The 24,947-nt window shown below is 42.2% G+C and overlaps 1 protein-coding gene across 1 annotated transcript in view; it reads right to left on the bottom strand.

Moving 5' to 3' along the window:
* The window catches only part of EYA1 (EYA transcriptional coactivator and phosphatase 1), a 196,450-nt gene that overhangs the window by 62,898 nt on the left and 108,605 nt on the right, over positions 1–24,947 (bottom strand). The window contains exons 4-9 of the mRNA XM_014961145.1: positions 23,006–23,086; positions 21,151–21,220; positions 20,626–20,771; positions 16,033–16,170; positions 7,389–7,471; positions 6,764–6,950 (exon numbers count right to left, since the gene is read on the bottom strand). Of these exons, the coding sequence (XP_014816631.1) occupies positions 6,764–6,950; positions 7,389–7,471; positions 16,033–16,170; positions 20,626–20,771; positions 21,151–21,220; positions 23,006–23,086 (705 nt within the window). The remainder of the gene's footprint in view (positions 1–6,763; positions 6,951–7,388; positions 7,472–16,032; positions 16,171–20,625; positions 20,772–21,150; positions 21,221–23,005; positions 23,087–24,947) is intronic.

Here is a 24,947-nt window from a genome sequence, read left to right as displayed (position 1 = left end):
ACTTTTCCCTATGCTTCAAAGCACCAGATTATTGCAACTTGACATGATATTTCCTAAGCATATATTTCCCTCTTATATGTCATCATGGGCAGTTTTAATGGCTTTGTCACACAGGACAATTTTCCATCATCTCATAAATAAGAGTATTTTGATTATTTATGAATAGACAACACACACACAGAGACACCATTTGCAGCACCAAATTCTGTAATTCCTGTCTGTTTGTCATGGAAATCCCCGCTAAGTAATTCCTGCATTTTCTTGCTGTTGATTTCAACGTACTACAGGAGCAATGGTATCAAATGACAAATCTGGGGAAAACTACCTATTCCAGAGATCCCAAAATCAAGTCTAGGTAAATCTGACTGGCAAGCGTGTGGACAGAGCTTTGCTGTTGACAAAGGCATTGCAAATTTCATCAGACTTTTTCCCTACTACACTGAAAGGGTATGCAAAAAAGGGTAAAGGCACATTATCAAAGTAATCATATCTCATGTCACAATGTAAATCACATGGACAAGATGGGTCTAGGACGGTTTATAGTCAAAAGTCTCTGAAAGGAGGTATGTGCAAGTATTTTCCACTTAGCTTGCGCCCAGCTAATTGGGTTCCCCTCAAATCTTACACTTAATTTTGAATAAAGACCTTAAATCCTGATGCCAGTGTTATTGCAACTCCTGTATACCAAAATAATAATGTAAGGTACAGGTAGTTTGAATATGTCAGTCTCATGCTATGGTTTTCTTACTTTTGCATAAATAAAGCTGACTTTTGCATAAAGCTAAACACAAAATTTCATGAGCACTATACAAACTTCTTCCTGTACTGCTTACATAAAATTGGACCAGGATGCAGCAATGCAGCAATATCACATAGATATTTGAGGATTTGGGTTTTTTGTTGTTTGTTTTTGCTTATTTTTTTACTTCTCTATAAAAAATATGCCTATGGCATCAGTAGTAAGTAAAAGTACCAAATAACTGTTGTAAGAAATACAATAATGCCTGCTGGCAGGATAATAAAAGCACATCTTTAGTGCTGTTTTGACAACACATTAAAATCTTCATCAGAAAACATATCTAATGTTTGTCTTTTGAGGACTACAAGTGTACTATTATAAACTTGACAGGAACCTTCAATAGTCTGTTAAAAATATTGACAAAAATGACTATTTATTTCAAGGCTTTGGTGACTTTTTGATTTAGGATTGTATATGCAGAATAATGACAAAATATCATATTAACTCTATATCTTATATATAACCATATCCATTAACTATGTATGACAACAACTATACTAACAAGCCCTGCAGTGGTCCAGATATTTTTCTCCAACTTTCGATGTTTCTCCAACTTTCTCCGTTATTTACACTTTCAAACAATTTGAAATTATTGCAACATTTCACAAGTAGTTGAAAATATTGAAACAATGTGAAATCCTACCAAAACCAACGATGACCATCCTATTCATCTGTTTTAAAAAGTCTATTGAAAAGTACATCGCGTTTTTAGCCTCAACATCTCTTGTGACAGTGAGTGAGACTACAGGCTACATATTGTTGGGTACGACACAAAAGAGCTGAAAGTTGTACATTGCTAACGTAAAAACAGGAGAACAACCATTATCAGAAAAGCAAAACCAGTGCTGTACTTCACCATTCATTATTGCATCCGATCTCACTTCTGTTTTTAGAGAATTTTCATCGAGCTTCCTTTCTGCATAACAATATACTCTAGATTTATACTTCATTTACATTTATGAGAAACAGCATACAATAGAACACCAGTAACGTACTGAGAATACAGCAGTATTCATTTCCATACAGGTACTTTCCATACATTCATTTACTAATACACGTCTTAGTAAAAAATTGCCTATGTAGGTTTTTTGCTCTGTTTCCCTGTCCTGCCTCTAATTTATTGTTATGAAATATGATAAGGAGAAACTGTAAAAACAGCTTTCCCCTTTTGCCATACTAAATGTGACACAGTGTTCAAGGAAAAAGAAGTTTAGTCTTTAAGAGCAAAATGGTGACCCGTGGCTGAGAACAACTTCTGTTGGCTAGCACAGCCCTTGTGGGCTGCATTTAATCTGCATTGGGAAGTATGTGAGTAATATGAAAAAAACCCCAACCTTCTAGTAATATTTCGAACATACTTATTGCAGAAACCAAGACAACTGAAAGAGATCAAATCTTAAGAACAATAATAGTCTCTCTTTGAGAGAAACACTGTTTAATAAATTATAAATACAGTGTCATACAAAATAGAGGGATAAATTCAGTTTTATGATTGAATTTCTAAACAAAAGTTTGTGCATGAAATTTTTTTTTTTACCAGCTGTGACGATGGAGTTGAAATATTGCAAAAGAAAATGATTAAAGCTTTAGAAAAAGCAGTCGTTTTCGACATTAACTCTTAGAAATACATATTATGAATGTCCCTCTAATTATTTTAGAACATCAGGGCAGGGCATTGATTGGAGAAACAACTCCATCTGTCCACGATAAATTTCAACACTGGCCAACAGCAGGTGACTAAGTGACAGAGCATAAAAAGGACAGACACACACACAGTGCTAATTCATCCACTGTCTCCAGTGATTTTTTGTGTCAAGAATTTCTTGAATTGATGGTGGGAGTCTGAGTAAATCCAATCTTTTGAGTTTGTCAAAGTGATGCTTGAACTGGCACCAACTTTGTGCATCCACAACATCCTGCAGCAAGGAGCTGCACAGCTTTCCTATATGCCACCTTTTGTTCACTCTGAACCTACTTCAATGAATTTGAGTATGGGAAGGAAGACTGAATTTTTGCTCACTAATCTACTTTTAGTATTTTTTATCATTTTAATTACTATTACTTCTCTTAGATACTGCAGCTCAGACAGAAAATCAGGAACTCGCTGTTCACACCTGGGATAATCTACCCATGTATGGACTAAAGGCTCATCCCAGAAGCGACAGAATATCCTATTGTTATTCTGGTGAAAAACATTTTCTTCCATAAAGCAAAAGTTAGGATTCTACAAGTGGAAAAAAAACATTGAAAATTCTTACTTTTGAACTGCAATTCTTACTTTTGAACTGCAAAAAAATTTCCAATGAAATCTGAAGTAAAGCACACATTAGAAATTGGAAAGTTCATACTGAGATTAATTGTTTTGTTAAATAATTTTCTGATTATGCCACTAGCAAAAATACAGCCTTCTGTTCACAAGAAAATAAAATTAATTTGTATGTCTGATTTATGGAGACAGGGCATATCAACCTCTGTGAAATAAAAAGGTTTTGTCCTGACCGAGGTACAAGAAAATTTTCAGATCCCCAAAAGAAAGAGAAAGAAGAAACACTGAGCACGGAAAATCTCAGGTTCTTCTGCAAGAATCCCTGGACGTTCCTGGATTGCATGGCAAAAAATTGCATATTTAACTAGGAACTGTGGGAAACCATAGAAGGCTTATTTTATATTTGGACAAGGAATTAAGCATATTTTAAGTGAAATTAACTGAGCTTTCTGAGTCTGCAAAACTCTACTAAAAATGTCACAAGAGCACATAATTACTTTCTCTCTTTTCACATGTTTCTTACCAGGCTCTTCTGTTTCACTTACTGGCCCAAATTCACAGGAACCACCTATGTCTGTCAAATTATTCTGGTGCCTCTGTAAAGTCTGAAGGCTCTTCTGTGCTTGTCCTGGCACAGTTGGGAACCGCACAGATTACACGGTTTTTGTTTTTTTTTTAAAAACATAGAAGATGTCTAGGGATATCAGCATCCAGTAAGAACAGCTGCAATTCAGCAGCTGGAGCCCATCCTGCCAAAGGGGGACGGTAGCCTCGTGTGATGGCTCTGCACTGTGCCCCACCATCCCTCACATGCACAGTTCCAGCTGTGGCAAAGAATCAGTAGCCTAACTCCACCAGACGTGGCAAAAGGTCCTACAGAAATTAGACTAATTGTAATTAAAATCTGGTTGCTTTACTCCTTTGTTCTGTGTTTTTGACCCAACGGTGAGTTTCCTTCTCTCCAATATGCCTTTCACTTGTTCCCCCTCCACCAGAATTCCCTTCCTCCAATGCTGGTCCCTGTTTTGTTTGACCCAAACTTGCTTTGGTCTTCTGAGCGTTCTGAGTTCAGCTGAGGCTTTGCAATAAGCCTCAGAAAGAAGAAAGAGAACAATTTACACTGTGCAAGGGAAATGGCAGGTACAGCACTGGATTCACCGGCTGGTCCTCACTTCCCTTCTACCAGGGTTGAAGGTTTATGAGGCAGCGAAAGGTTCTCACTTAATTTTAGCCTAGGAACACAACGCTGGTATCTCAGCCACCTTAAACTGCTCTAATACCTGTGGAGAGGCTTTAATTGAGATTAAGACTCTAGTTAAACTGAACTCTAAATAGAGGTACTCATCTGTCCCCACTCAATGCAGAAAGAGCCTAAATGGGCTTGATCTTAACTTACATTAAGTTCCAGTCCCTCAAGGGGCTCCAGGAGAGATGGGGAGGGACTCTGGATCAGGGAGGGGAGCCATAGGATGAGGGGAAATGGTTTTAAGCTGAAAGAGGGGAGATTGAGATGAGATCTCAGGAATAAATTCTTTGCTGTGAGGCTGGTGAGAGCCTGGAAGAGGTTGCCCAGAGAAGCTGTGGCTGCCCCATCCCTGGAGGGGTTCAAGGCCAGGCTGGATGGGGCTTGGAGCAACCTGGTCTGGTGGGAGGTGTCCCTGCCCAGGGCAGGGGGTTGGAACTGGATAGTCTTTAAGGTCCCTTCCAACCCAAACTATTCTGTGATTCTATGAAATGCTTGAAGACAAATGCATAAAGATAAATGGAGAAATCTGGGTCTAGCCCTATACATTCTGCCAACAGCGATTGTGTTGGCGAATGCGAACAGAAAGATGGATTCCATTAGCTTCTCCTAATAGAGAATGGCCCTCAGCAGGTCCTTCCTTAAACGTGCGGTACAGGCAGCCAGGAACCTTTTCAGACTTGTTAAATCAGTAATATAAGTATCTCTGGGAAAGAGGCAGCAGTCCCAGCAATGCCAGGGGAGGTGTGCACATGCCCAAGGAATGACAATGTCTAAGCAAGCAGTGGTAGAGCACCCATGGATCTACAGGTTTCCATACAGGAAAGCATAAACTAGAAGAGGGCTCAGGTGGAAGAGCCACCCGTGCGAAAGCCCACCAAAATTCTTTCCAATTTTCAGACAAAACTTTCTTAACAAGATTGTGGAGGATTTGATGGAGAAAAGAAAGACTTCTTAGAAAGGAAATTATAGAAAAGTTCTGTCCGGGTTTATAGAACATAAAAAACTATTTAACTAGGGTGACAGCCTTTAAGCTTGGGAAAAATATACCTCACCTGTCTGTATATGTGTTTATTGCTTTTAGGAAGTATCGACTACTTTAAAAAATATATCCGAAGATTTCGCAAAAGATCAGGATTCAGATGATACAAAGATTCAATTTTAGTATCTGGATAAAAGCTAAAACTTGATTACATTTGGTTTTGGGGGAACCTACTGCTTCCAACTTAAAAAAAAAAAAGCAAACAAACCCACAAAAAAACAAACCCTAAAAATTAAAAACAAAGTGAAAAGCAGGGTAATTATGCAGACTCCTATCCACATCCATATGTTCTAAAAGCTGCAGACTCCAATATGCACTCATATATTTGGAAAGATTCCTTTCTCAAATACATTGCACACACATGACTTCATGTATATAAACACACATACCTGCTGTGTTTTCTTCCTTCTAACTTTCAGCAAGTGTATGAAAAGAGACAACACTCCATACATTTTTTTTCAGGTACACACTCATGCAGAAGGGCACCAGAATCCTAGCAAATTATATTAAAGCTCACAATCCACACTTGAGATCAGCCCCATTGAGTACTTCAGGAAAACAAAAAACATCTCTCCCTAAAAAAAACTCCGAAACAAAACCTCCTGATGACATTGCCAAACCGAAGCTGCTCCTTACCGCATTGCTGAGAAACACATCTGCAGCCTTGGGCTTTCTCTCTGACAGATTTCAAACTTCTGCCATCTACTTACTACTGACAGGCTTGAACTGTTAAAAAATGTACAATTTTTATTTTTTTTTTTTTAATAATGGGAAAAGTATTTTTCACCTCTCGTTTCCAAAACCAGCTGGAGCAGTTTGGCATCAATGTTCAAAAAAATATCTCAACCAGTAAAGGACTGCCAAATTCCAGCAAGAAAGGTAAAATGACTGGGGGAAAAAAGGACAAGCCACTGAAAATCTTTTATGAAAATGGAAACACTTGTGCAATTTCAACTCCCCATTACAAGCATTATTATGTCCTCTGAAAGTGAAAAACACAAAAGCTCTCTTTCAAGTGGACAGTTGGGCTACGGTCGGAAGGCCTCTTAATTTCAGTCTTCCTTAGGAAAAATCAAAGGAGTTTATCTTAATGAAGACAGAGCTTAAAAGAATCAGATTCTGGTTTAGCATAAAGACTTCCCCATATCCTGCAATTTTTAACACAAGCATTTTACAGATAAATAAAAACAACTAGTATTTCACACAAAATTTAAAACTTTTACTGATCCCGGTTTCTCTTTAGTCTATTTGCTGTTAGAATCTGCGCAAAACGTGCCACCGGCTCGGGATTGAGAAATAATTAAAAAAAAATAATTGACGACTACACACACACACACAAAAAAAAATCCAGTTCAACCCCCTTTCAACTTACAAAAACGTGCCTCATAGGGACCATAAAATCCATGTAATTACCTGCTGCAGGATCTGTAACCGCTTGACTGGTGATGCCAGATGGTGGTTCCTGAAGCTGGTATGTTGCATTTGTGGAGGGTGTCGTTGGGCTGGTGTTGCTGTTTGTCATGTAATGGGAAGGGTACGGTGAGCTATTATAATACTGTGCATATTGGCCCTGGCCAAAACTGGGATAAGAGGGATATTCCTGCAAGACGAAAAAAAAAAAAAAAAAAAAGCAACTGAATAGTCCGTCAAAGTTTTGCTACTTTTTAGTATAAATTCCAAAATATAACTACAAACACATGTCAGGCTTTCAGCACGTATGCTTCCTGGACTTGGACGTTGTAGGACCTAAAACTGCGAGGCAGTAAAACAATACCTAAATTACACCTAATTTAGTATGTCTTCTCGTACAAATAGTTTATCAGACACACTGCTGAAGATGTGTGAATAAGAACATCAACCCCAGACAATTAGTTCTACTACTGGAAGATGACAAATTGAAGAAAAACATTTATAAACATTAGTTTAACTTGAGAGGATGCTAATTTCTTTCAAAAAGCTATTTAAGGGCTACATTTTTTGCAGCAGACGAAAATTCTAACTTTGCCAAAGTTTCCCCAACTCATGTTTACAAATTTACCTGCTGTGAACTATTAAATCCAGTAGAATTTGTGAGTGAATTATTTCCTGCATATATTCCTGATGATGTTGTAAAACTGCTGCCTGAAATGAAATGAAAAATTACGTGAATTACTAAAACATAGTATTGGAAAATAACTTCCATCATGTGATTATATCATAAGGATATGGCATATTTGTAATATTTCCCATATGTTGACCAATCTGGTTGTCATCAGCTCCATAACATGTTAATATATGGAAAGTGATAATTCATCGTCCCTACACTCTGCGTTTCATTATTGCAATAAAAAGGAAAACTTGAAATTTCGACAGGAATTTGGAGCCACCTCAGGTCTGATGGAATATTAGGCTATCCCACCCCTCTGAATAATCCCCGGCGTCGTGGGAGCGAGGGGAGTTTCTTTACCTTGTCCCAAAAGATGCCATCTCCCCTCACTGAAGCCCCCTGACTTCTTTTCTCCTGCCACCCTCCACAACCGGGTCCTCTCCCCTCCCTGAGCCTCAGCCCCTCACAGGGACATCAAAAGCCATAACTGCTTTATGCTTTTTATGCTCAGCCCCACTGCGAGGCCATTAGGATTCGTTAATCGATAATGGACAGCCCTGGGCTGCAAACCTTCTTCTTTCTGGTAAGTCTACTGGGTGTGACACAAGGGAAAAAAAGTAGCTCTCTGAGAAGGAAGACCCAAGATTGAATTTAACCCCGAGACTGAATTACTGCCTTCACCTCCCTCCTCCCCTCAGGAGCCACCCAAAATAGACAGATGGGGCTCCGGCTGAATACCTAACCTGAGAAGCTATTCCACTAAAAGGGCAGCAACCCCCCCCTCCTTTCAGCTGCTCTGCCCTCACTGCTTATAACCCGGGAGTGACACAGCCACCGGCCGAGACATATGGATGCGCGGGGTGAAGCTACATGAGCCACCAGAAAGTCTGTAATGAGGCAACCTCTTGAACTCCTCCAGCAGGAGGGCACCAGCCCACCAGGAGCCTATGGGTTGTTTATAGCCTCCCTGGCCGCCAAAACTCGCCTCAGTGCACAGATATCCCCAAACCTTGGCAGAAAACAAAAAAGCTTTCAGGTGAGCCAAGGAGAGATGGAAACCAACAGGGGCTCCCCAATTCAAGAAGGACAGGGAACTGCTGGAGAGGGTACAGCAGAGGGCTACAAAGATGATGAGGGGCCTGCCTGGAGCATCTGCCTTACAAGAAAAGGCTGAGGGACTTGGGTCTTTTTAGTCTGGAGAAGAAAAGACTGAGGGGAGATCTGATCAACACCTATAAATACTTAAGAGGTGGGTGTCAAGAGGAGGAGGCAGATCTGATCAACACCTATAAATACTTAAGAGATGGGTGTCAAGAGGACGGGGCAGGTCTTTTTGCAGTGGTGCCCAGGGACAGGACAAGAGGAAACGGGCACAAACTTGAATATAAGAAGTTCCACCTAAACATGAGGAGGAACTTCTTTCCTGTGAGGGTGGCAGAGCCCTGGAAGAGGCTGCCCAGAGAGGTGGTGGAGTCTCCTTCTCTGGAGACATTTAAACCCACCTGGACACATTCCTGTGGGACCTGCTCTGGGTGGACCTGCTCTGGCAGGGGGTTGGACTGGAAGATCTCCAGAGGTTCCTTCCAACCCCATGTGATTGCGTGATTCTGTGGGAGCCAGGCGTAGAGATGCACCCACGTTCTGACGTACCCGACACAACCCAATTAACCACCAAACCCTCAGCAGTGGTTTCTCCTTGGGAAAAGCAACGTTCCTTCCAACTCCAAGCAGCCAGGAATGCAGGCAGGGCCACATGCTTGATACAACCCCTGAAGGGCATTTGTGACCTATTTACTTTTTTTAAACAAAAAAAACCCCAAACAACCCAACCCCACCACCCAACAGGTATCCTAGCTATAAGAAGTCAGAAAGAAAGATATTTAAATGCTTGGATTGCAAAAGTTACCAAAAACACACACAAGTTCAGCCTCAAAGTAGATGGGAAGTACATCCAACAGCAGTGGGAGTAAAAGATGAGGCTTAAACCTGACGTGGGATAATGACAGTAAACATTTCTCTTGTATTTGCTATTAGTGCAAAAAGCCCTGTGGTTGTTGATAGATGCTACTAATCCTGTGAACTAAAATCAGATTACTTCAGCAGAAGAGTTGACATCCAAGTTTAGCAGATAGTACAGATAAACAGTACTAATGAGAAAAACATGCTGTTTTAAATTTAATTTAAAATTGGAAAACAGATGTTATTTTTTATTATAACAAACCCCAGAGCCAAAATACAGCTGAAAAATATTTTAAATTGCAAAACTTTGAAATGCTATTTTATTTCTAAGAGTGCTTTGGCTGGAAGAATGTAAGTCACTGTGTCTCTTTCTATTTCTGTAGTTATTTCTGGGCGATGCAGTAACGCATTCAAACACGAGTTTTATAGGTGCAGGGTTTGAACCATTCTGAAAAGATCTAAAAGGCCTCTTATGGTTATGAGAAAAAAAAAAAAAAAAATCCAAAACTTTGGGGGTTTTTTTGAGGGATACGTTATCTTTCCACCAAAAGTTTGGCAAATAATTTTGCAAGAGCAAATGAGAAAAGTAATTCCATGGCAGCCAGCACCTCTCCCTCCCAGACAAAGACACACACATTCTAACGCCCGGATCTCTCTCTTTCATCTCCTGGTCAGCGCTGGCTCCTATGGAGGAGGGGTAGGGGTCTCCCAGACCGTAACAAACACGAAGCAGGTTTCTCAGAAACGGCTCCGTGGGCCACCCAGAACTACTGGCCTAAAGTTGTTTTTAAAAATACTCTCAATTTTGCCATTTGTTTTTTAAATAAGCGGCCGCGGCACAGGGCAGAGCTGCCGTTCCCGCCTTGGCTGGACTAACACGAAAATAAGAATCTCCACGAAGTGCACGCCCGAGATTTACTGCCCTGAAGCTGGATGGCTACGTAGCTTTAAAATGTGATAAAAGCTGTAAATTGCAGGTCAAAGGTCTATTTTTGCAAAGAGGACGGACCCCACATTAAAGCTGGGAATGAGGGTCAGCGTCGGAAGCCAACTGGTCCCTGCTGGGAGCGGGGCTCGGGCTCCAGGCGCGGGGCTCGCCCCAGGATGCCATCCTCCCCTGGGTATTGGCCACAGAGGTCCATTTGCCTTCCTGGAGGCTCAGCCTCCTTGCCATGGGCTACGTCCATCATCAGGGTACAATGTCTGTGGCAGAAGTTTAGTGTGGCCCCCCTGGGAAAGCCGAAGAGGGCCAGATGGGCTATTTAAGCTCAAGGTTTCTTCCGTTTGCTTACAGTGTTTAAAAATCCTTGGCAAAGTCCTCCTTGTTGTCCTAGTAACTGCCTAGCCATCCAGCACAATATTTTTATACTGTATAATAATAACCGAATACCTTAACGTTTACTTTTTTTTTTATGGATGAATTCCCAAACCAATTGGTGAGTATATTCTCAAACATCCCAGTCCTTGGTAACTAAAACAATGCTGGTGCTCATCGCAGGTCTAGCACCCTTCCATCTATGAAGGAAAAACAGCTTGAGGAACATCCTCAGCAGAGTAAGGGTGGGGGAGACAGTGGGGAGGTAGGGTGGCAGAACCACCCGGGTCCTCTTCCCACCCTCTCCCCTCCTCACCACCCCACTATAGGGATGATAAATCCACAACCCAAAAAAATCCAGTTACCAGCATAACCTTAGCGAGGAGTCGCAGGCAGTGATTTTCCTCATCATTTTCCAAAGTTGGCAGTCTCCCCTGTTCGTCCTCCCCAACAACCCCCCTGGCTATTGTTTGGTGACTAATCAGGCTGCAATTTTAGTGGGGTCAGGAAAAGCACCAGGTTTAATTGGCTGCACACGCGCGGCCAAGGCAGCGCCTTGACGTCGTCGCCGTCGCAGGGAGATATTCAGCCCCATCCCTGGGGAGAGGAACCAGAATAACTCCCCAGCTTTTGGGCACGAGGTAAACCCAACCAGGGAGCAACTGCAAGGCCACCAGGAGATCCCCGTTACTGCAGGCAAGAGCCAGTGGGGCCCTGAGGACGCCGTGGGCTGCAAAGTGGGTTGTGGGATCCATCATCTCCGTTTAGCAGCTCAGCAGCCGCAGGCAGGAGATGAAGAACGGCTATCACAGGCTACAACAAGGCTGGAGATGCATCTGCCCATGTGCTGCCGGAGGGGAAAGGGAGAATAAACTCATTTCCCCCTGGGGAGGCTTTTGCACAAACAACTGAACAGCAGCGGCACTACCCCCGTCTTCTGTCAAGAGAATCAATTTTGTCCTTAAATAATAGTTGAAGCTATGAATAGGTTCTCCTTCCAAAATTAAACGAGGAAAGGGAAACAAATGTTCCTCTTTACTTTTTACATCTGTCCGATCAAAAGGAAGAATTAAGTCAATTTAAAGTTGTTTCAAATTCAAAAGTTAGCCTAATAAAAACATTGAAAGGACATATATCCTCATACTCTCAACGTTTAACTGCAAGGAAGACCTGCTCAGCAACGTCGTTCCTTTCTACTTAGCTTCTAACAACTCCACCAAAATTGTAATTAGAAATATTCTCCTAATTTCCACTCTTACAGTCTGTAAGGTTTCTGTAGGAGATCAGTCCTTCCCTCATCCACACGCCATGCTGTTTATGGACCCAAGAGAAATGACAAGAGATGCCACTGGCAGCCCCAGGCTCTCCCACTCTGACCTGGAGCTCTTCCACCCAAGCCTGACCATCATTGACCTGCTGCCTTCCATGGGTGGGCAGCTCTCAGCCCAGAGCTGACCCCCTCCTCCCTCAGCCCCGCAGACAACCAACACCTCTGACCCTTCTCTCTGACCCACAGCTTCACAACTGGGTCATCTTTGACACGTTTCCCTGGCAGAATATTTTTAGATCCTTGCCTTTCAATGCGTACAGCTGAAATGTTTTCCAAGATCTTGCTGTTCCATCTCTTGACAGGCCCCACCCTTTCACGACCTTGACAATTCTGATCTTATACACACTGTGCATATCACAGAAGACAACGCAATACCCTTTATGGCAGATCTCTGTGTTGTCCTTGACTGAGTCCTGGCTTTGCTCTACTAATGCCAGAATTCACTGCTTACTCTTAAAATTTTCCAACAAGCACTCTCTCGCATCCTCCCATGCTGCTCCCCCTTCCCTCCCTCCATCAAATGAGTTTCCCATAGACATCTGCAAAACTACTTCATTGTCCTCCCTAAAATCCCTTTTTATTGACATCCCTCTGCTCTGTATCTTAACAAAAACCCCCACTTTTAGAGCTGGTAGATAATGAATATGGGGCAATGACTCTTATGTCTAAACTGCATCAGCTTTATTGTTAAGTGTGTTTTATTTTACCCTCTAACTTCTATGGGGACTATATTTTAATTTTGCTGTACCATTTAGCCCAACAGGATCCTGATACATGACTCTGACGTGAAGGCACTACTGCAATAGAAATTATAAGGCAACATAGATTTTTCAATATGATTTTTCAATAACTCCATTTCCTAGCGACCGCGAATTATCAGTTCCTCAAGAGCTGGAATGTTGATCCAGGAGTTCCTCGTAGCTGCTGCTGGCAAGTGTTTTGAGCTCTCTCCTACAGAAGAGGTAGGATGGGTCTTTTTTGGGGGTTTCTTGTATCTGGGAGAAGGACTGGATCAATATACCCTTAAAGCTGTGGAACAAGAGCAGAATCTCCTTCACTCGGTCTCTGAAAGCACTTTGGCCTCAAGACATTTCATGGAGCATTTACACGCTGGGGCAGAGTTTAAATGGAGCATGATGATAATAATAAAGAGGGGTGATAAACTTGTAAAAAACGTGGTTCCGATTCTGTGAGTGATCACTTATTGCAACAATTCTAAAATCTGCAACACACCTGATTTCGACTGTCAAATTCAGGGGTGAAAGGTCCTGCAAGCGGCCAGCCAAAATTAGCTATTTGTCGTAAACAAAGATTTTTTTAAAAAATAACGCTTGAAGTGGTGGAAATCCAGAATCAGGCACTCCCAGCAACTTCCCGATACAGGAGGGAAGAAAGGAATTGGGAGAACAAGGTGGGAAGGTATTAAATAAACTGAAGGGGCAAGCAAGGCTACAAAATATAATTGATAATAATAGCCTGCACACACAAAGACTTACAGCTTTTAAATAGACTTCAAAGAAACAGACTTCAATCATTACTTAGCTACCTCCACAGCTGCAGTCGGTATTTTTATCTTCTTCTCCCTCCCCGAACACACTCAGGTGTCAAATTATATCTGGCACTTCCTAAATTCATAATCCGGACACGTTTTCCAGGACTCCCTTTGTCGCGTTCGCTGTTTGTTAAACTAGGGCTGTTTGGAGACACTGTTTTTTAGGGTAATAACTACATTACAACACTTCACCATTGGAAAATTAATGAAATCATCTTCCAAACTGCTGAGAGCTGACCCATTGCTGCTCTCACCAAAGGCAATCATCATTTCAGTAACATCGGAGGTAAGCGCTCCAGCAAACACCAGTTTTTTTCTTAGGATTGTAAAGAAATAAGAGGTGTGGTGGGGAACCCCACCCCGCAGCGTCATCTATATCTAATTAATGGTAATATCTGTTTATACAGACCTTGCATCTGGTAGCTATAGGGAGCCTGTCCGGGTTGAGGTGTGCTAAAGCTGGCACCGTAGCTTAGGAATCCCGTCTGTCCGGGTGACTGCGACTGTGCCAATCCACCTTCTGTCTTGATGCCTGCCCACAATGCACCTAAATCAGTCAGTGACAGCAAATCTATTTGTTCATATTCAAACACGGGATGGAAAACAAAAATCACTTCGTTAACAGCATTTTTTAACGCACGCCTCCCGCTGCAAGCGTGAGAGAAGGAGCACAGAGAGCATGCAAAAACACGCGGTGTAAGGGCGGTCTGAAAGCACGCCCGGCACTGAAGTTCACCAGGGAGAGCTTAAACTCAACACTGTGCTTCCAATGACTGCAAAAGAAATTTATACACGGACAGGAAGTTGCATGATTCCCTTTTTTTCCTTTCCTGCCAGGGGATAACTTTTCCATATACATTCATGACATTTCGCAGAGGCAGATTAGCAACTTTATATGATTTTAATGAAGCGGAGCGTAGCCAAGCTCTCCTGCCATCCACCCATTAATGACATACCTGAGATTTGCACTGCGTAATACTCCTACATGAAAGTTACATGGCTCTGAGTGCAATGGGAATTAAAGTGGATAAAGAGAACTTGCAGCATTAAGCGTAATGATGATTTTCAAAGCTAATTAAACACTATAGGAGGCATTCAGTCCTTTTACCAAATAGACACCTAATAGACAGGAACTATTCCTGAAGCAGTCTCCCAAACTGGGAAGGACATAGCAGAGAGTAATTAATCTGCTCTGACAGGGAAATCCATTACACATCACATTACCCTCTCATTTCCAAATTTAGTAATAAAAGAATCCCAAGGCCGACTAAATGAACGACGTGCATCCCAACTTCGGTGATTCTTCCCCCAATTTGTAAGGCAACAAGCAAGTCAATGTCAGCAAGTGAAACACTGAGGAAACGCACACAATTCAGCCTCTGTCTCTTAGTTGTAATTATAAGGTTGTCCCAACATGAACTACCATTTAAAAATAATTATAGCCGAAGCAATGGAACAGTAATACAATACTCTTAGGTTTCACTGTGGCATTCAGTGATACCTCATTGTTCAGAAACCACCCTTATTTGAACTGAATTAACTAAGTGTGAATTAGTAACATTCCTTCAAAAATGACTGTTAATCTAAGTCCATTTCCTGGTTGGATTTTTTTCTAATAAAAAATACTTGAAGGTAGGAGAGAGCTGAGAAGTTACTGTGTTTGCAAAACTTTGGTATCTCCCTATATACAAATGGCAACGTTTTTTTTTTTTTTCTGCCACTTAAATCATTATTTTTCAACTGCTGTCATTAATTACCCTTAATTCCTTCTGCCAGACCTGCTAACTGCCAGACTAACCCTGTTTGCTTGTTTTTCCCTGGTGCTTAACCCAGCAACTTCCCGATACAGGAGGGAAGAAAGGAATTGGGAGAACAAGGTGGGAAGGTATTAAATAAACTGAAGGGGCAAGCAAGGCTACAAAATATAATTGATAATAATAGCCTGCACACACAAAGACTTACAGCTTTTAAATAGACTTCAAAGAAACAGACTTCAATCATTACTTAGCTACCTCCACAGCTGCAGTCGGTATTTTTATCTTCTTCTCCCTCCCCGAACACACTCAGGTGTCAAATTATATCTGGCACTTCCTAAATTCATAATCCGGACACGTTTTCCAGGACTCCCTTTGTCGCGTTCGCTGTTTGTTAAACTAGGGCTGTTTGGAGACAGGTTTTTTTAGGGTAATAATTACACTACAACACTTCACCACTGGAAAATTAATGAAATCAGCTTCCAAACTGCTGAGAGCTGACCCATCACTGCTCTCACCAAAGGTAAGCATAATTTCAGCCCCAACTGCAGTAACATCGGAGGTAAGCGCTCCAGCAAACACCCGTTTTTATCTTAGGAATGTAAAGAAATAAGGGGTGGTGGTGGGGAACCCCACCCCGCAGCATCATCTATATCTAATTAATGGTAATATCTGTTTATACAGACCTTGCATCTGGTAGCTATAGGGAGCCTGTCCGGGTTGAGGTGTGCTAAAGCTGGCACCGTAGCTTAGGAATCCCGTCTGTCCGGGTGACTGCGACTGTGCCAATCCACCTTCTGTCTTGATGCCTGCCCACAATGCACCTAAATCAGTCAGTGACAGCAAATCTATTTGTTCATATTCAAACACGGGATGGAAAACAAAAATCACTTCGTTAACAGCATTTTTTAACGCACGCCTCCCGCTGCAAGCGTGAGAGAAGGAGCACAGAGAGCACGCAAAAACACGCGGTGTAAGGGCGGTCTGAAAGCACGCCCGGCACTGAAGTTCACCAGGGAGAGCTTAAACTCAACACTGTGCTTCCAATGACTGCAAAAGAAATTTATACACGGACAGGAAGTTGCATGATTCCCTTTTTTTCCTTTCCTGCCAGGGGATAACTTTTCCATATACGTTCATGACATTTCGCAGAGGCAGATTAGCAACTTTATATGATTTTAATGAAGCGGAGCGTAGCCAAGCTCTCCTGCCATCCACCCATTAATGACATACCTGAGATTTGCACTGCGTAATACTCCTACATGAAAGTTACATGGCTCTGAGTGCAATGGGAATTAAAGTGGATAAAGAGAACTTGCAGCATTAAGCGTAATGATGATTTTCAAAGCTAATTAAACACTATAGGAGGCATTCAGTCCTTTTACCAAATAGACACCTAATAGACAGGAACTATTCCTGAAGCAGTCTCCCAAACTGGGAAGGACATAGCAGAGAGTAATTAATCTGCTCTGACAGGGAAATCCATTACACATCACATTACCCTCTCATTTCCAAATTTAGTAATAAAAGAATCCCAAGGCCGACTAAATGAACGACGTGCATCCCAACTTCGGTGATTCTTCCCCCAATTTGTAAGGCAACAAGCAAGTAGATGTCAGCAAGTGAAACACTGAGGAAACGCACACAATTCAGCCTCTGTCTCTTAGTTTTAATTATAAGGTTGTCCCAACATGAACTACCATTTAAAAATAATTATAGCCGAAGCAATGGAACAGTAATACAATACTCTTAGGTTTCACTGTGGCATTCAGTGATACCTCATTGTTCAGAAACCACCCTTATTTGAACTGAATTAACTAAGTGTGAATTAGTAACATTCCTTCAAAAATGACTGTTAATCTAAGTCCATTTCCTGGTTGGATTTTTTTCTAATAAAAAATACTTGAAGGTAGGAGAGAGCTGAGAAGTTACTGTGTTTGCAAAACTTTGGTATCTCCCTATATACAAATGGCAACGTTTTTTTTTTTTTTCTGCCACTTAAATCATTATTTTTCAACTGCTGTCATTAATTACCCTTAATTCCTTCTGCCAGACCTGCTAACTGCCAGACTAACCCTGTTTGCTTGTTTTTCCCTGGTGCTTACTTGCTTCTTCTGTTTCATGTTACAATTAAACAACCCCAATGACGAATCTGACACCTCGTTTCCAAGGGGAAACTCCTGCTATGGATGTTTTGGCATCAACCATCTCTATTTGTTGCGTGTTCAAGGACTTCTGAAATGCCGAATAAATACCGCTTAGAGAAAATTTAACTAAATTAAGCATTAAATTTCCAGTCCAGCTCTAACAGCCTGATTCAACTCTCCGTCTCTGATGAAGCAGGAGGAGTCGATCAAAGGCAGCGGCAGGAGGATGCCACTTGAGTGAAGACAACTTGGCACGGACGTGCCCTTTCGCAAACCTCCACGCTATGAGCAGCCTTTCATCTCCTAGGACTTCTTCTTCCCACCTGCTCTCATCTAAGGAGGCCTTCACTCATCAAACCTTGATGCTCCCTTCGTCCCCCAAGACTAATGGAGGTGAAGCGGGAAGGGACGGTGAGAAAACATGAGGGGACTGCCTGTATCTGGAAAGAAAAGGAGGTGGCAAGCGAAGCCTTTGTGAGATGTTGGTACCAGAGCAGGCAGGAGGAGGGAGCTTCAGGAAATTCTCCAGCCTCCTCGGGGGCTTTGCAGATGAACCGGAGCCAGGAGCCCCAGGGAGGCAGCTGCCAGTGGCATTCCCTACCACCCCCCTTCCTGCCTGCTCCGCTGCACTACGGTGGAGCTCGGGGAGCGGAAAAATGAAGAGGCTGGAGGCGCCTTTGAGGCAGAACCTTCCCAAACTCTGCCCTAGGGGAGAGTTCCCAAACTCTCCTAGGGGAGAAAACTTGAAGGAATGTTGATAAGGGAATTCATGAATACTTTTCCCCCCAGTAAGCCCCAGAGCATCTCCAGAGAAGGGCAACGGAGCTGGTGAGGGGTCTGGAGCACAAGTCTTGTGAGGAGCGGCTGAGGGAGCTGGGGGTGTTCAGCCTGGAGAAAAGGAGGCTGAGGGGAGACCTTCTCGCTCTCTCCAACTCCCTGAAAGGAGGGGGTAGCCAGGGGGGGTCGGTCTCTTCTCCCAAGGAACAGGCCATGGGACAAGAGGAAACGGCCTCAAGTTGCACCAGGGGAGGGTCAGATTGGAGATTAGGAACAATTTTTACACTGAAAGGGTTATTAAGCCTTGGAATGGGCTGCCCAGGGCAGTGGTGGAGTCACCACCTGGAGGTATTTAAAAAATGGGCAGACATAGTACTTAGAGATACGGTTTAGTGATGGTTTTTGTCAGTGTTGGGTTGATGGTTGGACTCTATGATCTGAAAGGTCCCTCCCAACCCAGGGAATTCTGTGATTCTGTAAGTATCCTGTCTTCATACCTGCTGGAAGCTCTCTGCCTGGAGGAGAGAAAGGCAAGGTACATGGGGTCTCAGCTGCAGACCCAAGAGGAGAATTTTGGCTCTAGGTAAGGCTTCAGTTTTTGCCTGTTGCAAATGAGCATCCCAGTGTTCCCCTTATAATTTATTTTGGGAACTTGGACTATATGATGTGCCTTAAGTATGCAAAAATGTATATGGTGTTTGGTCCCAAAACTTTTAAATGGTTTTTTGCTTTTGAATATTACTGCTATAAAGTACATAATTGAGGAGGACCTTAGCCCCAGTCATGAGGCACTGTGTGAAAAGAGCAAAATGCGTTAAAATCCACTTGTGTCCGGAGCCAGGGAGTTCAGTGGCTGAAAGTAGCTCTGCAATTTAAAACGTTAGGCAAAATTATCTGGAGTCCTAGGCACGGGGGATGGACTGGGCAAAAAACCAAACCAAAACAAAAGAGGAGGCAGGCGTGTTAACCCCCCCTGCCCCAAGCAGTTGCCAAGGAAAGTAACCCTCAATTATAGCTCGGACGACTGAGATGCAGCTAAACTCAAGTAGGGAAATCAAGGCCTTGCTGAAGTCAGTGGGAGTTTTATAGTTAACTTCAGTGAGGTCAGGATTTCATCCAATTCAGGTTTATAATCATATTTTTGGTGGTAAGTCATGAAGGCTGTAGCCACAGGAAGAATGCTTCCTTGCATCATGATTATTGATGATATATTAAGGAAACACATTTTCTTAAGGTAAAAGGAAATAAGAATCTATTTCTTGTATCTGTTGCCCAGAGTAATCTGCTGTAGGATATTCTTGAGTGGATTTAAACTTGCAGATTTTTAGGATGAAAGATTCACCAGTTTTGCACTTAAAAGTTTCAATGACTTTTAAGGGGCACTTCTACTGTGAGTTCTGTCCTTTTGGTATGAAACTTACATTATCATAATGTAAGACAATGTAATCTTTACAAAATATACTTCTAAAAGCACGTGGATTATATATTTTCAATATATTCCCCCAGAGAAACATAAGACCTATTTTCTAATACTGCATCCTTGCTGCCGGACTCCTACGAGCTATGCCAGCAGACAGTCTGGCAGCAAAACGGTCTCACCCACAGCAGCTTGTTTTTAAATTAAATTTTTTTTTGGAAATATTTGCTACTTAGTACTATCTCCTTCATCAAGCAGACAGAGCTTTAGTGGCAATTTCCCTCAGTTTCCACCTCCAGGGAGTTTTAAAACATTAAAAGTGAGATTTGATTTTTTTTGTTTCTTTTTTTTTGGTGGGGTTTTTTTGAATCAGTTTTTCACCTGCTGAAAATCAGCGCAGCTTCACCGCTCCCCTTGGGTTCCAGTAATCTGGATCAGCTGAAATTCAGACCTTGATGTGCCAATGAACCCTACGGCATTGCTGGAGAGCAGAGCTCCTCGGCAAGTCACCAGGAGCTCTGCCTGTGTAATGGAAGTCCCATAGATCCCCACTGCACTGCTGGTTGTTGTTTTTTTTTTTTTAGCTCTGCCTGTGTAATGGAAGTCCCATAGATTCCCACTTCACTGCTGGTTGGTTGGGTTTTTTTATATCACCAATAAAAACCTAATGAATCTCTCTCCTTGATCCCAAAAGAGAGTCATCCTCTTGACTACCTTCTTCAATAAAAACCTAATGAATCTCTCTCCTTGAGAGAGTCATCCTCTTGACTACCTTCTCAGCTCTATGATACATAAATTAAGCATCACTCCAATGGGGAAATTACCAGTCTTGAGAGCACAGTCTTGAGTCCCACTAAGCACTAAGGCACGGGTCATGCAACCTTCTTCTTAAAAATAGTTACCTCTGGAATAAAAACAACACGGATGTGGTTTCTTACCATACGAAGGGATTCCATAGGGTTGGCCAGGCTGGGGGTAGGTGGCATAAGCTGTAGCTTGTTGCATCCCCGTTGTAAACTGTGTCTGCCCGTACGCAGCCATCGTTTGTGAGGAGGGGGTAGGAAGGATATGTGGGTATGGTCTGCTATTGATTACAAATGACAGAAAATAGGACAGACGCTGCGTTAGACAGACATGCAGGTGCTTATTTTTAGCCTTATTATAATCCTGCTACTTCATTAACACACAATCAAAGCCTGAGCTAGACAGCAGAAACTGTAAGACAAAGACAAAACAACAATAAGAAATCAATAATAAAATAATAAGTAAAATAAGAGCTTTCCAAATATTTTTCAAATACATTCTTAGCATTTTAAAAAAATATTTTCTTTCCCTAGAAGCTGCTGCGGTTTAAATTATGACTTAACAGATGGACCCAATTATTATTTTAAATGAGGTTAAAATCTGCCTATTTCAGTTATTATTATTACTACTACTATTATTATTTTTAAAAGATATCATACTTGGAAGGGTAAATCTGTGGTGGGGAGAACTGGTGTGTTTGTCTTGGGCTGAAACCACTGCTTCCAATTGCTGCACCAAGGAGAAAAGAAAGCACACAGAAGTGTAAATACACACACCAAAGATAAATATTATTTTTCCTAATAGAATTTCAGAGTATTAACAAGATTTTAATTAAATTCAAATATCATTGATACCTTAGATAGAAAATAATATTTTATCAGGAACTATACAAGAATGCTTAACATTAAAATCTTGATTACGAATTTCAAATACTAAATTGCCCCTTTGTACAACTCCTGAGCGATAGTTTATTCTTTGCTCACACACAGACAACATTTTCAATGCAAACAGCCTATTTCCTAATGGAAACATTTCCCCTCATATTTTCAAAGGATTATTGATATCTCAAGTGCAACATTTTATTAACTTTTAGAATTTTTAAGACCTACATTTTATGAAGGAGCTTTATGCGTGCCTCGATTGAAAACATATGGCCAGCTTCAGAGCATGTGCCTCTTTTTTTTTTATTTAAAAAAAAATAATAAAAGAACCCATAATGCAGATGATGTATGACCATATTACGCTTCCTTCTCTCTTCCCTCCCCATCTTATCTGCTTTCTAAAATGCTTTCAGACCTTCCAAACACTCAGTGTTGCATAAAGATGTCATGAGCAAAGAGAAGAGAACCGGCTGACGCACAGCTTTACGCCAACCCATCCTCGTTCCTTTGGGTATTTTTGGGTGCCCAGCCTGCTCCCCTGTGGGCGTTATTTTTCGGGAGCCGTTCCCTCTCTGGTTACCATTTGGGTGCCACTTCTCGAGGTCCCAAGGTGGGTTGGGAAGCCTTTGCCAGGAAGGGGTCAGGGGCAGGTTATGGGACTACTGTAAGATGGGGACAGCCGGAGAAACAACAGGCGCTATGGCTAAGTACTTGGAAATAAACAAGGCACGGATAATTACCCTTCGCCAGCTACTCCTTTCCCGGCCAACTACAGGGAAAATCCATCATCTTTACACTGCGGGAGCGCTCGGGAAGCGTGGAGGGAAGCAGGGAATCTCTTTCCGTGCCTTCCACACCTGATAGTTTTTCTTTTCCGTGGCCCGAGAGGCTGCAGATACATCAAATGTTGAGGTCCGACCTTTAGTCGGATCACTACAGATGTATGTAGCTACTGTATTTTCTTCTTTCAGAGATCTAAAATACCCTAGAAACCTCTACTTGGTGCCTGACTGCTTGTGAGATGTCAAATTTTGCTACTCTGCAAATACTAATCCCATGACATAGTATTAAATCCTTTTTTTTTTTTATTAGTTGATTTGCAGCATAAAAACGATGTGCTAGAAATACCACAGTTAATCCATAGGTATGCAAAACTGTGCAAACATCTGAGGATTTTCTCACAGTGTTTGTCTCCTGTACATTTAGCAGCTTAGATCTCTTTGGTTTCCAGGAAGGAAAAAAAAAAAAAAAGCCTGACAAAAAAATGAATACCTTGATAATAATAAATTACAATAAATGAGGAAGACCTACCCCTCAATGACAACCCTAATCACAGAGGCAGGTATGTTTACTCACAGAAAACAAAAGAGTAATTACTCTGAACCAGAATATTCCCCTAGTGAGACTCCAATGGACATCAATAAGGCTGATGCTCTAAATGCTCCTTACTCGGGGAAAAATCCTATTGACTTACAGTGTCCGAGTAAGATGAACAGAAATAGGCATAAGCTGCAAAGTGCACGAGAGTTTTTAACAGCTGTGCGCAGGTTTAGACCACACGGGAAAAGAAAATAGTAAATGAAAAAAAAAAAAAATAATAATGCTGAGCTTAAAACCTTTGTTTATTCCTTACCTGATCCTGAGAAATTGTCTAAAGACCCGTCTGTGGTAGTAGTAGTAGCAATCTCACTGCTGCTCATTGGTTCTGTTTTAACTATAGAAATATAAATGAAATATATTCTATATGCACCTAATATTCTCGCACACGCATGCACACACACCCCACTACAGCCACAAACTCCACACAACAAAAATGTGCTGAAAATGTTTTAAATCATGGCTATCGATATTTTGCATTTTATGTATTCGTGTATACAAACAATGCAAAGTGCTGGCAGCCATGATTTACACATACATATAAAATGATCGAGAGGGTTATTTCTGTCCCCAAGGAATAAGAGCCACTGTCACAAACCAGAAGTCCCCATGCAGCTCCCTGCACCTGTCCTGATTCCTCTTAATCCCGCAGACCCAACAATAAGGATCCACATTTAGATCAGGCCACAGGCTTGAAAGACAGCAATTTGAACAAGACAAAAAAGGAAATAATTTTTTAAATGGGTTTCTCTGAGGGCTGTTCGTATTCACTTTTTTTTTTTTTTTTTCCCCATTCAAATAACTTTTCAGAGGAAAACTGAGAATTTGTGATGAGGTAAAACACTTCCCTCATGGTGGGTTTCTCCTCTCAAAATGAAAACCAACTTTATACTCAGCAGCCCTGAATAAACAAAGGGGACACAGTCCTCACCAGGTACTTCCAAGAATGCTTTTACGTTTTATTCCCTCTGCACCCGCAACCCAACACGGCTTTCAAAGAGTGAAAAAGAATGAGAGTCGGAGAGGTTCTCTCCCGGCTCACGCTGCTTCATAAATTAATTATTAATTGCTGACTTTTAATAAAGCCTCAAACAAATGAACAGATTTCCCTTTCTGTGCCTCCATCGCAACCTCGGTAACGACAGGGTTCCCATCCACGGAGCAAGGATGGGGCTGACCTGGCACAGATGCTCCACACCCGCTCCCAGGGAGTCATCAGGGATAATCTCTCAAAGCCATTTTTCCATACGTAGCTTTTGGAGTCCCAGCACACCACAAGACACCAAGGATTTGACGTTTCAGAGAACAACGGAGCAGGACCTTGCTATCCCTAACAATCCCACCGCTGTGGCTCTGGTTGCCACACACCCATCACCGCTTCCCACACACCAGCTCTGGTGCATTCCTGACCTTTCAGCCGGGCAGCCCAGTAACACCACAGGAGGTGAACCCCAGAAAACCAAGGTAAAACACATCCTACTCGACGTGTAAAGCCTTAGCATCATCCTGACGTACGTGTGCGTGTATGTTTGTCTAGCCATAGGTGCTCAGGAATTGCAACCATAGAATCATGGAATGGTTTGGGTTGGAAGGGAGCTCAAAGATCATCCAGTTCCAACCCCCTGCCCTGGGCAGGGACACCTCCCACCAGACCAGGTTGCTCCAAACCCCATCCAGCCTGGCCTTGAACCCCTCCAGGGATGGGGCAGCCACAGCTTCTCTGACCATCACTAGCAGAAACCCCTCTGGTGCCAGGTTTGCTGAGGGTGAGGGAGAGGCACTTTCCCCTTTTGACAAAAGACCTCTCCTTTCCTTGCCAATCCAAATTCTTATTTCTGCATGCCTCGCTGTTTCCTCCACCTGACCTTATCCCAGGGATTTACATCCAATCTCTCAAGATTTTACTAATCGCCCGCTATTTTCTTTTGCTTCTCATGCAGGATGTTTTGTCTGCACACACTAACTCGTGCCCATGGCAGGGGGGTTGGAACTCAAGGTTCCTTCCAACCAGAACCACTCTATGCATCTGTGAACTCAGGAGATCAATACAGCTCCCCACAAAACTCTACCACGTCTGCATTAGCAAGCAGTGCAGCCCAGTAAGGAAAGTTTCATGGGGTGAAACAGTTGGTGCAGAGGGTCCAATACCCATAGTTTTGGCATCAGAGAGGAGTTACTTCATGCTAGGTTTAGTTTTG

This window comes from Calidris pugnax, unplaced genomic scaffold, assembly GCF_001431845.1.
Source record: "Calidris pugnax isolate Ruff unplaced genomic scaffold, ASM143184v1 scaffold331, whole genome shotgun sequence".
NCBI classification, from domain to species: Eukaryota; Metazoa; Chordata; class Aves; order Charadriiformes; family Scolopacidae; genus Calidris; species Calidris pugnax.
This window is presented reverse-complemented; position numbering and strand designations above follow the sequence as displayed.